Source organism: Malurus melanocephalus, unplaced genomic scaffold (assembly GCF_030028575.1).
Source record: "Malurus melanocephalus ecotype Western Australia unplaced genomic scaffold, MMel_1.1 scaffold_303, whole genome shotgun sequence".
NCBI classification, from domain to species: Eukaryota; Metazoa; Chordata; class Aves; order Passeriformes; family Maluridae; genus Malurus; species Malurus melanocephalus.
Window position 1 is genome coordinate 418,309 of NW_026623535.1, and position 17,716 is coordinate 436,024.

At 39.6% G+C, this 17,716-nt stretch overlaps 1 protein-coding gene across 1 annotated transcript in view; it reads right to left on the reverse strand.

Moving 5' to 3' along the window:
• Positions 1-491, reverse strand: part of RAB2A (RAB2A, member RAS oncogene family) — a 40,694-nt gene extending 40,203 nt beyond the window's left edge. The window contains exon 1 of the mRNA XM_057377162.1: positions 166-491. Within this exon, the coding sequence (XP_057233145.1) occupies positions 166-211 (46 nt within the window). The 5' untranslated portion in view covers positions 212-491. The remainder of the gene's footprint in view (positions 1-165) is intronic.
• Positions 492-17,716: the final 17,225 nt, after the last annotated feature.

The following is a 17,716-nucleotide window of genomic DNA, read 5'->3' on the forward strand; positions in this document are numbered from 1 at the left end:
AGGCCGCGGGCGGGGCTCGGCGCAGAGGCGGGGGGGAGACACCGCCTCCTCCCCGCGCGGAGCCACCACGTCGGCGGCACTGCCAACACTGCGGAAATGGGCGCGGGGAGCCGGGCCTTGCTCTCCGCCCCCCGTCCCGCTCCGGCCCGGCCCGGGCTCACCCACCTGTGTCTCCGATGATGATGTACTTGAAGAGGTACGCGTAGGCCATGGCCGCTCCCGGGCTGCCGCTCCCGGGCTGTCCCGCTTTCGCTCCGGCGTGACGCGCGCGCTCGCCGCCCGGGCTCGCGCTGCGGAGAGGCGGAAACGGGTTAACGGCCCCCGGGCGGCGCCTCCGCCCGCTCGCTCGCTCCCTCCTACCTCCGCCCCCGCGCCGCCGCTGGCGGAGGGGCTCTGCTCGCTCGGTCCCGCTGCCCGCCCTCCCTCCCTSCTGCCGCGGCCCCGCAGGCGCCGGGAAACGCAGAACGCGGCGGCGGCGAGAACAATAAACAGGCGCCGAGCGGCCCCCGGACCCTCCGGCGACGTCAGCGCCCGCCCCCTCACGCCGCCCCGCCCCCGACCCGGAAGTGCTGAGGCGCGCGGCCGCCTCCCTCCGCGCGCGGGGCGGAGCTGTGACCCCGCCTGCCGCGCCCCGCGGGCCTGAGGGAGGCGCGGCCGCCCGGGGGCTTCGGGAGACACGGCCCGTGGATCCGGACTCGATTAGGCTGGGAAAGATCCCTGGGGCCATCGGGTGCCACCTGTGACCAAATATCACCGTGTTAACTAGATCAGGGCACTGAGTGCCACGTCCGGTTTTTCCTTACAAGGGACGGTGAATTCCCCCACCTCCCTGGGCAGCCCATCCCGATGTCTCGRGACCCTTTCCGTGAAAAAGTTCTTCGTGATCTCCAACCTAAATCTCCCCCGGCGCTGCTTGAGACTATGTCCTGTCATACTGTCGCTGGTTGTCTGGGAGAAGCAGACGACCCTCCCCTGGTTACAAGCTCCTTTCAGGGAGTTGTAGAGAGTGATGAGGTCACCCCTGAACCTCCCTTTGCCCAGGCTAAACCCCAGCTCCMTCAGCCTCTCCTCGCTGGATTTGTACTCCACACTCGTTGCCCTTCCTTGGAGCAGCTCCAGCGCCTCCATGCCCTTCTTAAATTGAGGGGCGCAAAGCATAAGCCCTCTAAGAATAACCAGCAATGAGCTATTTGGTACAAGTTCATATCTTCATCGCATATAAAACATGAGTTCTGGCCTGAAAGGGTTTTTTTCCTTTCTTTTCTTGTCTTTCCTCACTCAACTGAAAGCAGTGAGCCAGGAGGGTAACCTAAATTCACAGCTGGTRTTTAGGACTTTATAAAGAGAGTTCACATATGAGTGGTGAGTTGGAAGAGACTTCAAGGTCTCCCATAGTCTAAGCTGCTTCATAAAGTGTCCTGTGCACCCTGACCTTTGGATCTGGAGCAGTCCAAGGCAACGTGGCTCACAGATCACATCCACACTGAGGCTGCACCAGATTCCTGGCGAGGGTAAATGTGGCAGAACTCTCTAGTCAGACCATATAATGGAGCTTTGGGACTCCCTTCAGCTCAGCTCTTTGTTTACTGTAGATTGGGGAAGCTGTTGAAGAGCCGTGGGCACGTTCTTCACATAAACTCAGGTTTTACTCCCCTTCTGGCTGTCTGGTAGCTTTTAACTTTATACAGGTTTTTATTTGTGGTCAATAGCTTGGGCAACATTGGCCTACATGGCCTTTAACAGGTGCGCATCCAATTTACTTGTAAAAACCTTCAATAAAGCTGATTGTGCCAAATCCTGTTGTCATRTTTTATGATCTGAAACCCAAAATGAAGCTTTTTAAAAAAAATTTTCCTGTCTACTGTGGCTATTCAAAAAAACCCCAACCCAAACAACACTATCAAGTGGAAGTAGCTCCTTTATATACTATGAACATATCTACCTTTTCCACATGAAAAAAATCACATTTTCAGCGACCACTTGTCAGATGTTTGCTTCCTGTTTTTTATATTTTTTCTCCTCTCTCTTCTCCCAATTTCTCAACACTATTTATGAAGCATGGAGCCCCAAACAGCAGTTCTCATGTGTCTGTAACACCAGCCTCATCACCTTAAAACTGACAAACGAGTATCTCCAGTCTTGCCCCTCTCTGAATGTTTTCTTTTTAAACAATGTCTGAATTTAATTTTTGACACTAGATCACTCTTCCAGACAATTACTACTCAAATGTATCTACACATTTGTTATGTCTTATTAGCACTGTTTTTCCCTTTGCTAAATTTCAATAATTTTGATCATGGCCACTCAGTTTAGCAAAAATATTTGATGTTTTCTTTTTTCATATTATTTCATCCATTTTGTTAACCAGGTTGTTCATGACAATATTGAATAAGTCTTGCATGGATGGGACAGAGCATTGAAAAGTGGCATATGAAATTTTCTCCTAGTTTAAAAAYCCTATTCACACTTGAAAAGAGCCATTTCCCTATTATTTTATGTACAAGCAGTTTTGATATACGTTTTTGTTAATTAACTATTTCTCTTCAGAGTGAATTTTCCCAGAGAAACAGTTTTTTGCCTTGCTTCCTATGCAAGTTAGGCTTCTGTTTTCACATATCCCTCTGCATCTCTGTTCCCTGCCCTAACAGTGATCGTGAAATCTGACATCTGGATGGAGCAGGGTACCTCAGCTGAAGGAAGGGCTGCAGTTTGGGTCGGCTGTCAAACCCAATCAAGAATTCACTCTAAAACACATCTTCTCAAGTGCTCCCCCAGCAGCTAAGCCCTTCAGCTGGCATYCATGCTGTTGGCATGGGTTTGTGTGACCTCAACCACTGGAAACAAAGCTGTAGGAGATCAGGCTGTAAGCAGATAAGATCTCATCCAGTATAAATAAAGGTTGTTGCTGCTAGGGATGGGACAGCTCTGCTCCTGCTAATCTGCTTGTGGACCCTCCCTTGTTGTGGCGCTGTCAGAGTCATCTGCTGAATAGGAGAAGTGGCTAAGCTTTCATTTTTTCATATTRGCATTCAGGCAAAATCATCCTGGGTGCCACAGCTACACCAACAAACTAAACACTGTCATCAGYTGGATCCCGCCTCTGTCCAGCCAACCTCGCTGCTCCCAAAGAGTCCTGTGGGTGTGAARGCTAAAGCTCATTCTTTGAGATCAGTCGTGCAGACAGGTATCAACTCTCAGGATGAGCTCTCTCCTTTAGCTGCCTCTCCTGTGACTGGCAGGATGAAGGAGARCTGTGTGGGTTTCATATCCTTCACCTTTCCTCCAGAGCCCTGTTGTTGTTCATGGCATGCTCCAAGTCTCCATTACCTCTGTTAGGGATTCCTACATGGTTGAGCCACAAAGGATATTACTCTGGGTGTTGGTCAAGTCTTGACAATCTGTCCCCAACATCCCAGGGTGATGTTTCGAGTGTGTTTGATGGTGACAGACATTTTAACAAGACTGTAGCAGTAGGATAAGGGGTAATGGTTTTAAACTAAGAGAAGGGAGATTTAGACTARATATGTGGAATAWTTTTTTTATTATGAGATTGGTGAAATACTGAGAAAGGTTGCCCARAGAGATGGTAGATGTCCCATCCATGGAAACATTCATGAGTGGGTCGGACAGGGCTCTGAGCAACCTGAKCAAGCTGAAKATTGTCCCTGCTTGTTGCAGGAGTTTGAACTCATTGGCCTTTAAAGGTCCCTTTCAACYCAAACTATTTTATGRTTRTATGAATGCATGATTCTAKGATTCTGTTTACRTCACTGATGKGATTTGGTCTCTTAGTTCCCAAGTTATATGATCTTCCAGACTTCCAGACAAGCCAAATCACCTGATGTGATTGAATAATATCTGATGTGTGAGGGGAATTCCTTTTTGTAGAACTGAGATTTGCTGACAAGGAGAAAACACAGAGAGTGGAGAATCCCCAGAGACATGGGAGGTGCCTTTATCATCACGGCTGAGCTGTCTGACAGCCAGCAGTGGGTCTGACAATTCAGAGGGAAGGCAACCCTTCCTGTTTCTCCTTTGGCAGCCTGGTGAGCCAGGCACGTAACCAGCTTGTGGGTGACTCACATGGCAGGGAAATGCCCCASTGACTTCCTCAGTGGCCACTCAGCTTGGGCCAACAGCTGCACAGTGGACASATAGCCAGGCCTCTGCTGGTCAGCCAGGCTGCTCTGTGGAGTATTTCAGTCATTTGTGGCTGTTAGGGATAGTTATTGAATCAGTGTTTGGTAGAGTCTTGCAAGGATAGCATGCAAAAATTTGTTGCTTATGCTATCCCATGGTAAATGCAAGCTAGTTTGCTGCTGGATAACAGACTCTATTCCTAAACTATTGCGTGTTATCAACTGTTCTACAAATCTGAGATGCCTCCAACTAGAGATTAATGCAAAATTTATTTTCCTCCAAGTTATGTGTAACATWATTACTTTAAGTACTAATAAGAAACATGCAAGTAGCTACTGTATTTCTTTTCATTTTTCTCACTTCTCACCTGCTAAATTTATCTTTTCCAGAAAAATTAATATCTTCTTTTGTTAAGCATTAATATTTTAATGGAAGGCTGCCATAGAGTCAGACTCACTTATTAAAAAAAAATATTAGCCAGTTGATATAAAAGTGTTGGTTATTCAGTTTTGAAGATTTGCAGAGGATTGTTTTTCTTTACTTTCTTTCTTTCTTTTTTTTTTGGTTCATGTTCTCATGAATGCTCATCTGTTAATGATTTCACATCACATGATGAAATATTTCACTACAATGACTATGTAATCCTATATCAGGATTAGATTCTGGCAAATTTGGGAATATTTCTGGATATACTTTGGAAAACTGTAACTTGCACTTTTTCCTGTGTCACTCAGTTTTTCCTGAATTTTCCACTTTGCAAACTCACTTGGGGTTTATAGTAAAGCCTTAGGCATTGCAGGATCCTTGCCACTAGCAACACTATTTAAGAAAGAGCCTTGGAGTCATCCAAAGCTTGACATACGCTCCAGAGCAAAACATTAGACTGGATTTTTTTTAATGGAAATTTAAACACAAAAGAACTCTGGCATAACCTCTGAATACAACCACTTTAATTCTAGTTTGTATTGTGCTATCMTTWAACTCTCTACCAACACTACAGTCTRGYTCAAAACTTTTAAATCATTCAGTTGTACAGTTAATTTTTTTATACAGATGCTGAATAGGAAATGTTATTTTCTGGTGCCTGTCATATAATTTGTCTGCATGTCCTTTTTCTGAACATTTAGTGTATGCTACAATTTATCTTATCTGTGGATTTTATTAAGATTAGAATTGTATTATACTTAAGTAACAAGGCAATACACAGCAATATACATGTTTTATTTATTATAAATGTTGAGAATGGGACCCCACCTCATGTAGAAATAAATAGAGAGAGCAGATCCTGCAACAAGATACTGAAATATATCTAAATCTCAGTGAAGATCTGTCTTTGTAAAGAGAATTTTTTGAAAACGTGTTAGGCCTATAAAGGTGAACTGGAGACAACTTCTGAGTTGAGTAGGTAGAAATCCTATGAGTGCCTATGAATGATGTGTGCCTTGGGCTTTGCAGGTCCTAGACCAGACAACTTTGGCTGAGATTTCAGCTAACAGCTGGATACRTGTGCAGAGGTTACATTGTTACTTTTGATCTGGTGAAAAAATAAGTTTGGRAAGTACTTCCTTTTTAAAAACATTTCTTTAGAATAGTATAGTATTTAATTAACAGCTTTAGTTATATGCTCTTGGCTAAACATTAAAAAAAACCACCACATTTCTTCAGTCACTGTAATTATAGAATGTTTTATTGCAGTTCAATTACATTGGTTATTGATAAATGAAAAATTCAATTCCARTAGCATTTTTGTTTTCAAATGTAATGTTGAGACTACATTTTGAAGGCAGTGCAACCAAAAGTAAAGCATGGATCTTCAGTTTCCAGCTGTATTAATATTTTAGGTTTTGGTTCCCCTGGAAATATTTTCATGACCTCTGCTTTATCCCTGTTTATTTACTAATGGCCTTTGCCACTGTTATCATTGCACCCGGTTTTTCCTTGCAAATAACCTTGTTTTTCRCTGCCTTGACATAATTATAAACAATTCGATAAGACAGCGTGTGATAAATTTTAATACAATTTYCCCATAAAAACAGGGAAAACAATAGGATCCTTGAAATAACCTTGAAATGGCTAACAAACTATCTGAAAGCATATGTTGATTTAAAAAACAATTATTCTCAGAAACATTAGAAAATATGTGCTTGTGTAACAAGATTCAAAGAAACATGGAGTAGTAGTGCTACAGTCTAGATGCAGTCTACTAAAACTGGCATCAAGGTAAATTTTCAGTGGGTTTTTTTACTGTAGAGACAGACTTTTTCTTAGGTTTTTCTAGATCTCTTTTAAAAACTATTTTGGCAATGGTTTGATAAAGAGAAAGTGGAAACTAAAGTTACCACACAGRCTCAGGAAGTGAAAATTGTTAAAGACTTCCTGTTTACTCACAGCAAGAAGTAAGACAGCTTTAAGGAAACTAGTTTGCTTAAAAAGGATTAGGAGTAGGCAAGCTTGGTCACAAACAAAACAAAACAAAATAGCATGGAACTAGAGATTTATTTCTCTTTTAAGTAGTTCTTCATTATGCATTCCACTGAAAAAGCTTTATCATAAACATTTTGAATCAGAAGATGTTTTACTTCAAAATGTGTTTATAGGCTCCTGTGATATTCAGTCACTGTTGATGCAGAGGGGAGCATGTGCTTCTGCATGTATTTTCCTTGATTTGATTGGGTGCTTTTCAAAACRCCAGCCATTTTAAGGTTATTTCAGCACAGTTTCCCTCAGTTGTCTTCAGGCTGTGGAGGTCCCACCAAGGCTGTTATATCCCTGTGAACTGTGCCATTTTTTTGTAGACTTACACTGTGGGCCAGGGAGTCTTTAATTCCACAGACCAGAAGGTGGGCAAGTATTCATTATTTTCCTATTAATTCAGATGCCTATATCCATTCATAGACTGGTTGAGAAAGGTAAACAGTACCTCCTACAATGGGAATAAATCCCAAGAGAATGAATTGCAATGGGGCAACCCCCACCCAGCCATCAGCTTCGATTCATTTTAGATGTTGAATGGGTGTAGATGTTCAATCCTGTTTATTGAGAGCACCTTGTTGCTATGGTCATGAGATATAAAGCAGGGTGAAATTTTGGATGTCAAGTATTCTGTCTTATGTTTCATGGCAAAAACTGTAGCAGAAAAGCAATTTTCCTGGCTTCAAAGACCAGTTTATTTTCATCATATTTCTCTACGGCAGACAGTCTCTGTTACATTTCTATAGTTTACCACTTTAAAAGGGGGATTCTTCAACTCTTTMTTTCCAGTCCACAATGGAAAGAAGGGTTGTAGTGCATCTTGACTTAAGGAAGCTCTTGTCTGCTAAAACTTAAACTCAGATTATATCAATAACCATTGTAATTCCATCTTTTTAAGCAGTGAAGCTCATTTAGTTACCACAACCTTCATGTCATCATAATTACTTAACATGGAAAATGGTTGCAGTTTTTGGCAGAGCCAAGCCCTCATCACCATAAAGTTTGTCCTGTAGTCTGTTGTCAGTCCTCCAAGGCCTATCTTATTTACNTTTTTTTTTTTTTTTTTTTTCCTGCTATGTTTTTCAATCCTATTTTCTTAATTTTCTTCAGAATGACTTGACTTTATGTTCCATGGTCAAAAATTACATGAGAAGTGACAAAATGGCTTTCTGGGTAACAATTTCAGTCATGGTAGTTTCTTCCCATGTTTTCAAAAGGTGAAATGACCAGTCTTTGTACAGAGCTCAGGAAGTATGAGCACAGAGTAGTCTAGAGACTATGAAAAATAGTGTTTCAGAAGTAAACCTCAGACTTCCTTCTTTTAGGAAAAGCCATTCAACAGCTGTCTAAGGCCATAAAAAATGGAGTCAGCATGCTACTTTATGTCCTATAGGGATTGGGAGCCTACTCCTAGTAGTCCTTGTAGTAGTTTTCTTTGACAGAGGCAACAGAGAAGAACTTAAATWATAAAGGGAAGAACTTAAGTAATACAGGGAAGAACTTAAATAATATTTTCAATTAGCAGCAGTTAGGAAAAACTTAGGAAAAATTATARTATTTATGGCAAATGTACATGGAGAAAATGGTGCAGTATTCAGTTTAAGTAGTGTAATGTATAAAATAAAAAGAACTGTTTTGGAAAAAAATATGTTGATCACAGTAAATGTTGAAAGGAAGAAGAGAAGAGAAAGGAAACTACAGATCAATTCTACAAATGGGCCAGTTTCCAAAACAAAGGGGTCATACAGAGATTCAGAGTCTYATTACCATTTCCCAGTAAATTAATCCCTAATTTGTCTGAATTAAGCCTGCTTCTTCTTCCACTTTTAATGATAAAGAAAGTATAATTGGGATCTTTTCGAGCATTAGCTGGATGGCTTACTAAACATTCAATTAATTCTGTGTCTCCTTCTTTCAGGTTTCATCTTAATAAGTTGATTTTTCTGTCAGTAATTTGCATTTAAATTATGAAAAAATACTGAAGATTTTAACTGTATGTGCTTTCTTAGATGAAAATTTTGYGGTAATAACAATGGGAAACATTTATTTTATTTTATGTAAGTGGATTAGAACATGAATTTGTCTCATTGTTTGGAATGGTTCAGTTTTACAAGTGCCAAGAGCTTTACAAGTGCCAAGTTTATGACTGTCTCTTAAAACAGGCAAAGTTTTTATCCTACATCTCAGATAAAGATCAAATAGGTTTAAACACCAGGCTTGCAGTAAGCAGTTATTTGACCTTATGTTTTGAGGTGAGCAAATTCCATACATTTTTGGATAAGTAAGTTGGGCTCTACGTCTTCTGCCAAAGAGAATCACAGATGTCTAACTGATGCTTAGTAATGTGGATGATCTAGCTGAGTTTTAGAGAAAAATAGACTTGAACTGCCAAACYGACCAGTAAGAAATAGTACTTAGCTGAGCCTCATTTTAAAGTAATKATCTTGATCCAAATTAAAATTCTGTCAATTTTGTCTGTTGAATGGGAAAAAAATGAAATTACAAATTTAATTCTTGTGAGTGCAGTTAGGTGAGGGAAAAATAAGATATATCTTTATATGTTTATTTGTAACAAATTACTATGATTAGTATCATATCTGATAAACAGAAATTATGTAAATCCAAAGAAAGCTGTGACTCAGTGTTTATGCTGGTTTATAGTTAGGGTAAAGGAGATACAAAGTGTTATGCTAGAAAGGATTGAAAGCACTTTCGGCTGAAGTACTGCCACAGACTGGAAGGCATAGATATGTCTCTGTGGCATTAAAAATTTTTGGGAAAGTACATGTTGTGTATCAGGAATAGCAGGGAATACTAACATTATTTAAAAAATTCAGTGTCTGTAAAATTTACACAGAGATATACTCATTGTTCCCAAACCTACAAACAATAATGGTCTTTACATATGACTTTGATTAGGGAACCATTGCTGAAAGGAAAGCGGTACAAGGGCAAACATAATCCCTCATCAGAGAAGGCTAACTTGTGGAAGCACTGGATGAAAAGGGAAATGAGTTCTCCAGAGCCCTCCTSCAGTGGTGGAACAAGGTCAGTGAGAGCTTCTCAGTAATTTTTCCTCAAGAAAAGTTTTCCAGAACTGCGGAAGGGGAATAGAAGCTTGGTACAATACTTTCTGTTATGACTGAGAAATTGAAAATGGAAAGTAAGGAGACTAAGAATCACTTAAATTCATAAGAAATTGCAAATCTGAGAATTTTTTGAATATTTTCTATAGAGTTGCTAGTAGCCACAGGAAAGAGGAGCTGCTGGAAGCAGAGTGCAAAGGTCTGTTCTAGAGAATCTGTCTCTTAAATAGCAGGCTTTGACAAGATTTGAATATGGAAAAGATACTCCACTGAATAATTTARCTCCTTTAACTGCATGGATTGTGGCAGCATGCAAACCTTTCCTAGTGCTGCAGTTACTCCAGGAAGGTTAAGAAGAGGCTGTGGAGTTGTTTACATATAGCAGCCTCCAKTGAGAAACAGAGGAAAAACTACTTAAAAATTTACTAATAGCTCCCTTTTTTCAAGTGTACTGAATACACTCTCAAAACCTCACTGATCCTGAAGGTTTATATGTCTTCTGTAATGACAGAACCACAGATTCTAAATGTTGGAACAGTCAGCTCTTCAGGGCAGCATGACACCTCCCTGAAGACACATTTTGGCTCATGTACTTTTCCTGGCGTGTTAAGTGATACTGGAGCTGGGAAGGAGGAATTGCTGAGAGTTTAAATAGCAATAAACTTATCTGTGAGCATCAGGGGAAAAAACAGGCTTGTCTTTGCATATACTAAAGAGTGAAGTCTGTCTCCCAACTAGCAGCTTCCTCTAGGTATTGTTTTTTTTCAATTTGCAGTGTCTTCTTTTTCAGTTAAATAATTTTTAAAACGTATGTATAGAAGCACACATATTCCTATAGTTACACTGCCAGAAATTTGAGATRAATGGACAAAAAATAGTTTAGGTTTATATAACTTACTCAAGGATAAGCACTGCAACTCCAACAGGAGCCTGAATGTTTGACATGATCATATGTGTGAATAATAGCTACATAAAATCTTTCAGACTTTGTCTCTGTAAATAGCAGCTATAGTAACCCCTGTCATTTAGTCTTCTGTGGAGTTTATTTCTACTTTACTGTAATTATTTTATTGCCGATGAAAGTGATCTGAATAACATGACTGGATTTTAAAACCTAACTTCACTGCACTTGTATCCTACCATCTACCATTTCAGTCTTTGGATGCTCTCACGARTGGCAAAAAGAAATTCTGAATTAACCATTAACAACCTCCACAACACCACTACAGTTAAATAACTATGGCAATTTGGTACTTCAGAACATAGAGCTGCTTTCCCCAAACCGTAATTTRCAGTTACTATTGACAATACCTCAGATATGAAATCTTAAAACCAAAACTATTCAGGTTTCATCTAACACAATATTGGCTTTCCATTGTTTCCACAGACCAAGACTGGGTGCTGACCACTGATTTTGAGGAACTGTATGTTTGTGTCTTCCTCCCCAAATCCATAGAAATTATCAAGGTTATTTTTGTGCAGTTCCCTCTCTAAATACAAGGACTATTATRCATTTCAGAACAATGATGTTTAATCTTTGGTTCAGGTTCATTTAATTTAGTCATTCATGTTGACAGTTAATCTGAAGCACACTATTTTGACATTGCATTTCTTCTAGATATTTGGAGACTTTGCTTTGACTTATTTAGAAGAAACCTTGAGAAGGTCAGCAGTCRTGGCTGAACCATCACTTTCTTGAGTAACTGTCAAAATAAACAATTTAGGCTAGCATAGGTTATTGAAGTCAGTGTTTCTTTTGCAATATTCYATGCTAATAGAGAGGCCTACATTACAAAATCTACTTTTATTACACAGAAAGAAATGTCAAGATGATTCTTACCATGCCTCAATCACATCTGCTGGTTAAATAATGTAAAAACAGTGAAGAAGCTTATAACTGCCAGTCTCTCTCTCTCTCTCTCCCCAAAACTTCACTTAAAAGTGGAATAATATTTTTAGGATGGAGAGTTTAAATTCACTTAGACCATATCATGGAATGTTGTCTTAAGACCTGGGACATTAACTTGTGACATGAATTTACTACTCTAACAGATTTTTTGTTTCCTTGGTAAAAATTATGGTTAGCACTTCCCTGCATTAGTCAAATATTGTCAAGATTAAGGAAAGCTCAGAKATCATCGTCACAGAGGCAATGCAAGCACGTTAGCAAGTTTAACCTCTTGCATCAATACTATGCCAATGAACCTCAAATCTCTTACATAAAGATGGATTTCAGGCCAGTTTCTGTTAAGCAGAGATTTCTTTGAAGAGTCACCACTTTCCAGATGTTCTTACGATGGCTGTAACATTTTTTCTGACTCTTTCTACTCACCCTGTAGCCATTAGTAAGGGTAGGACAGCAATAAAGCTGTTCCACACTGAAATACATACCTCACCTTGAARTTTTGCATGATACTTTTATCTACTRTTAGAATCTTCATGTATATTTACTCAACCAAACAGGACTTTTGTACCTAAAGAAGATGGTGCTTTGTTCAACTGTTAACCCTTAGTGGTAAGCTTTTTCTGGGTCTAAGGGTGAGCAGCAAGATTTACCTGCTGAAAGGCCTGGACTTGGGACATCTATTGCATACCTGTACGTTTTTCTGCAGTTTTTCAGAGTCCGATTTTGGTATACTTTACCATTCTTTTTGTCTTTCCTTGATAATTTGGAATATAAGGTAAGACATTATTAAGTCTCCTCTAAAGATTACTGGTCACATTTCTCACATGCTGACTAGGGATCCAGTTCAAACCTTCAAAGATTTTCGAATACTCCCCTTTGATTATTTTGTGAGCTATTTTCCTGTACATCTCCAATAAGTTGCACTTTGCTCATTCAAAACAGCTATTTTCTGTGTTGGTAATTCAAGACACAAATCTTTCTTTTTCCAGATAGGTTCCACCTATATACGCTGAGTGTCCACTATAATTTTAATATCTGTAAACATACCAGCAATATTGCCTTTTTAAAATAACAATCGTGTAATACTTAAAATCCTTAGGTTACTATGTTTTATTTTCTCTTCTTGAGTCAYGGAGCAGTAGCATTCTTCCAAAATATTAAATTTTCAATAAGCATGTACACAGTCAACCCACCACATTAGGGRCTGTTTCTGGGGAGACACTTCTCTTTCCTTTTCAGTCTATTTAAATTATCAGAATGTACTTATGTCCACAAGTGCTGGACTGATGAAGAACATATTCCACACTCTTAGCAAACTCACTTTTGATACCACACTAGTGAACTATAGTCATAGTACTTGATGTTCTTTACTGTACTGTGTTTATAATTTCAGGAACATTGTARCTATTGATATAGTGCCAAGCCCAGTTGGGAACAAGTAATTACTAACTCACTAGCCATTGTACTTAATTAAAATAAGATTTCCCTTTATACTTTTCTAATATATTTATGTTCACTGACAGTCTGACACTGTTTCTTTACTCTCCAAACTTTCTAGGCGTATCCATATAAAATCATCTGACAATGGTGTCCAGTATCCCACAAACCCTCATCTTTTACTCTTGTATTTCCAACTAAATTAGTAATCCTAATTTATTCACAGTATTTTGTGTGTCAATGTTTTCTGCTTTGTGTCTGTTCACATGTTATTCTTCTTTCTGCATGGCATTTGAGATTATACTACTCTGYAGTCCTGCATCTCTGGTGCCAAATCTACCTTTCATAGAATTAACAGTCACATTTTTCAGTTATCCAAGATATCCTCGTCAAATCTAACTTTTATTATGGTAAACAAAACTGATTTAAACTGACATATCTGTCCGTTTTCAGGGATCTGTAATTTYATACTGGTTTATTTTATTTGATCTGGTTTTGGTTGCTAACAGGCTTTCTTGGAACAGTACGTCAATGTTAGTTTTTCATGACACTGTTTCTAAATTCTACCTTCTCTTTTTTACTCATATTGTAGTTAATTCCATTTTCTAGCTCTTGTTTAAGTAATTTAATATTTGATCCTGTGAAAATGGATTTTTGCTGTAATTCTATGCCATTTCCTCTCAAATAATACTCAGACTTCTCTAAATATTCCTTCWTTTGCTAATCTAAGATTTCTGCTATTCCTAGGCAAAAAAATTTCAACTATTCATTAGATTATACTAGTGAGTGACTAAGTCTTCTGCAGTAACTTCTTCTGGAGCAATCTGCATCAGGTAAATGAGACTCTTAAGAGTTCAGCTTCTCCTGTCAGGCCTGTTAAATGTTGCATGGGTACCYGTCTTTCCTGCCAAGTTTACAAAAAACAAATAAGCCATGACTGCTTACTCCCCTTTTTCTCTTTCTTTCAGTTCAGATCCTGAATGAAGTAGAATGTTTTTCATYGACTGCCTCTCTAGGAGGCCTTTTCTGGGGCTTGACCACACTCAGTAAAGGAATATTTCCTATGTTCAGTCTAAACTTCTCTCGAAGTGCAGCTTTGAACCATTCCCACATGTCCTATCACTGGATACCAAAACTGGAGATCAGCACMTCCCTCTCCAAKTCCCCTCTTCAGGAAGCTGGAGAGAATAATGAGCTCACCCCTCAGCCTGCTTCTCTCCAGACTAGACAAGCTCAGAGTCCTCGGCTGCTCCTCACAGGATGTGCCTTCCAGCCCTCTCACCAGCTTTGCTGCGCTCCTCTGGATGCATCCGAAGGCCTTCCACATCCTTCTTAAGCTCAGAACTGCCCACAGCACTCAAGTTGAAGTGTAATCACTTCTTTTGCCCAGCTGGTGGTTGATTTATCCCAGAGGGGCTTGGCTGCCCGGGCACAGACACTGCTGGCTCCTGGTGAGCATCCCATCAGCCTGCACCCCCAGACCCCTTTCTTCAGTTTCCATCCACTCCTCTCCCAATTTATACTTGTGCCCGGTGCCCACATTGTGTTTTCTGCATTGTGGTGCAGTATCCAGCATTTCAGCCTGTTAAATTTCATCCCATTAATCACTGCCCAATGCTCTAATCTATCTGGATCACTCTGCAAGGYCTCTTGTTCCTCRAGAGGGTCAGCAGCACTTCCCAGATTGGTATCATCAGCAAACTTGCAAACAGTGGCTTCAAGTCCTGCCCCCAGGTTTTTGGTAAATGTCTTGAACAAACCTGGCACTAAAATTGAGCCCTGAGGATGATCACTAGTGAGCAGTCATCAGCCAGATGTAGCCCTGTTCACTAAAACCTTTAAGCTCTGCCTTTCAGCCCATTTTTTACCCTCAGCTCACCCACAGCTGGACAACTTGTCCAGAAGGACATTGTGAAGACCTGTGGCTRTCCCACTAGCCTCTTACAACATGGAAATTTAAAATATAATTGCACATTGGTCTTTCAAACATACTTGTTCTTGGTCAGCACTTCACACTGAGCCTACTGGCCATGGACCTGTAGGCACTTGGTCCCAAATCCCAAATTAAGAATGAGTAGTTTGTTGTAGCTGTCATTCAGACATTGAAAATATAAATTAATTAGAAAYTTCTCTGCAAATGGCATCCTCCTTTTCCTGCTTGCTATAATTCCAAGTACTATAAAGGCCATGATTAAAAGGGAAAGACTGAATCAGGCTTTGTGCTCGTTTCTGGAAAGATACCCAACAGTGGCTGAGTTATGTGGGGCAAAGTGACAGCAACAGTGACATCTGCAGAGCTAGTGCTGTCACTATCAGCAGCACAAATGTGTTCTTGCATTTTTTATGAGTTTAATTCATCAGAGGATAGAATGGATCTTTTGACAAATTCTGTGCTACAATTACAAGTCTGTTGCTCAAAGAGAAGACTGTTTCTCAACTGAGAAATCAGAGACTTTGGTCATCTGTAGGCTGAATTGCTGCAGTAATTTGACACAGAAGCAAGAAACATATAATCCAATTATGGGGAGTAATATCTAAATCACTCCTATTCCTTTTTTTTAATGGTTTGCTTTGGAATCCATTAGGACAAAAGGGTCTTTATGTATTTAAAATATTAATAAAGTGAAAAATTGAAGTGATCATACTTAGTTATAAGTGAACAAAGTGCATTCATTTGTGTTCCCTCTAAGTCCTCTCATTCTTCTGCAGAATATGTTGTCATGGTATCCAATATGGCCATGTCAAAAAGTAGTAATAATAAGTGATGATGGTTAGCAACATGTGGCAGATAACTTTTCCTGTTTGGTACCTAGTGTGGGGTTAAATGGCAAAGATAAGGGTCTGTTTCAGATTCAGAGGTAACAGCACTCTAAAGATAAACTCTGGAAGAGTGGGACCTAGAATTGATGAACACACATGATGTAGAACAAGTGTTATAGGGGATTTGGAGTATTCTTTTGAGAAATGAAAACTTGTTATTTAAACCTCTCTGTATCCCAGCTTCTATAAAACAGGTTGACATCTTTGAACTAATAAGAGTTATTTCGTCAGATTATAAAAGCCAAGATTCTGAGTGAGTCCCTCTCAATTAAGAAGGCCTTCAGATAAGACCTTTGTTGTGTTCGAGGTTAAAAAAAACCCTTTGCAGCCTCTGACCAGAAACAGGCTGCTGTCCCAAGTTTGCCARTATGCAAAACTATACTGATTTAATTTCAAATGTTACATTAAATTGGGTTAGTTAAGACTGTGATAAAGGAAATGTTTATCAGAGCCTCCCAGTCTTTTTCTGGCGTGAGACTCAAGACCAAATATTCTGGCCAATATTAAGGGTGTAGAATTGCTTTCATATGAATGACATGAATGGAGAGATTAGTTGTCTYGAAAGAATTATTTTTCTGTCCCAGACCTTTAGAAATGTTTTCTAGGGTGCTGGGAAATCAGTGGCTAGTCCAGAAGCAAGACAAAGGAACAGTTATAAATATGCCTCTCCTTCCAAATCCGGCCGAAAAGATGGCAAGATTAACATATATGTGGCTGCATAATTTTTTTCTGCTGTCAGTCACCCTTAATCCCTTCCTATCTTAGGGAGKCAGGAAAACACAAGGATTTGAAGGGCCATTTCAAAGGGCAGGATGGCAATCCATTTTGCTTAACTGTAAGACTGCAACTGTGAATGGAAAGAACATTCCAAAAATCTGCATATCACGATCTTAACATCATGACAATRGCAACCACCCCCTTGACCAACTAAGTCCTCCATTGCTGTTTTCATAAGAAAGATAATCTCTGCCTTGCATATAAAAATGTTTAGCTGTTGTTGCCCCAATAACAAACTCAGCTTTTAGCATAGTTACTTCCTTGTGGTTATCCTAATTCACATCAAATCTTCCCCAAAACATGGAAYTTTTTCTTATGTAGGTTTAGCCATCAGCCCTTCTAACTTCCCTCTCCAGGTAAACAGACATCTTCAGAAAAAAAATCAGAGGGCTCCTTTAGATTGCAGCTTGACCTATCATGTTATGTAAACAACATACAGAACCACAATTTTTAATTTGGGCCGTGTGGAATAACCCTCTTTCTGTCTTGGGCTTTATTTTAGCAGGTAATAAGCAAATAATGGATCTGTGGTACTATCCAATAAAAGCTGAAAGTTTAATTTTTCTAAAACTTCTCCCATAATTCTTTAGTTAGGGGTTGTGCTACAGATGAGAGGAAAGGACCAAGTCATAYACACATAAATAGGCTGCATGTCTCCAACAATATCCACAAACATAACTCTGGATATAATCCTTGACAACAAACAACGTCTGTCTGTGAAAGGCATTTTAGAATTTCTGAAGTAAATGGTCAATTCATAAAAGAACAATGTGATGGATTTTGTCCATGTACCCTAGATAAAAAAAGGAACAACAGCTACTTAAAATGTTTTGCATTTATCATTTTTGGGAAAGAAAAAAAAAAGAATTTGGAATCACTGTCCAATCCCAAGGGATACTTATTCTGTGTCTAGTATGACYCTAATTATAATGGTAATATAATGAAGAAATGTTCCCTCTCTTCCTGTAGCTGCACTGTGGCAGTTTGCAGAAAATTGCCTTCAGCTGTAGACATGTTTATATATATATGTATATGAATCATATATATACACTTATATATGTAGATATATGAATATATG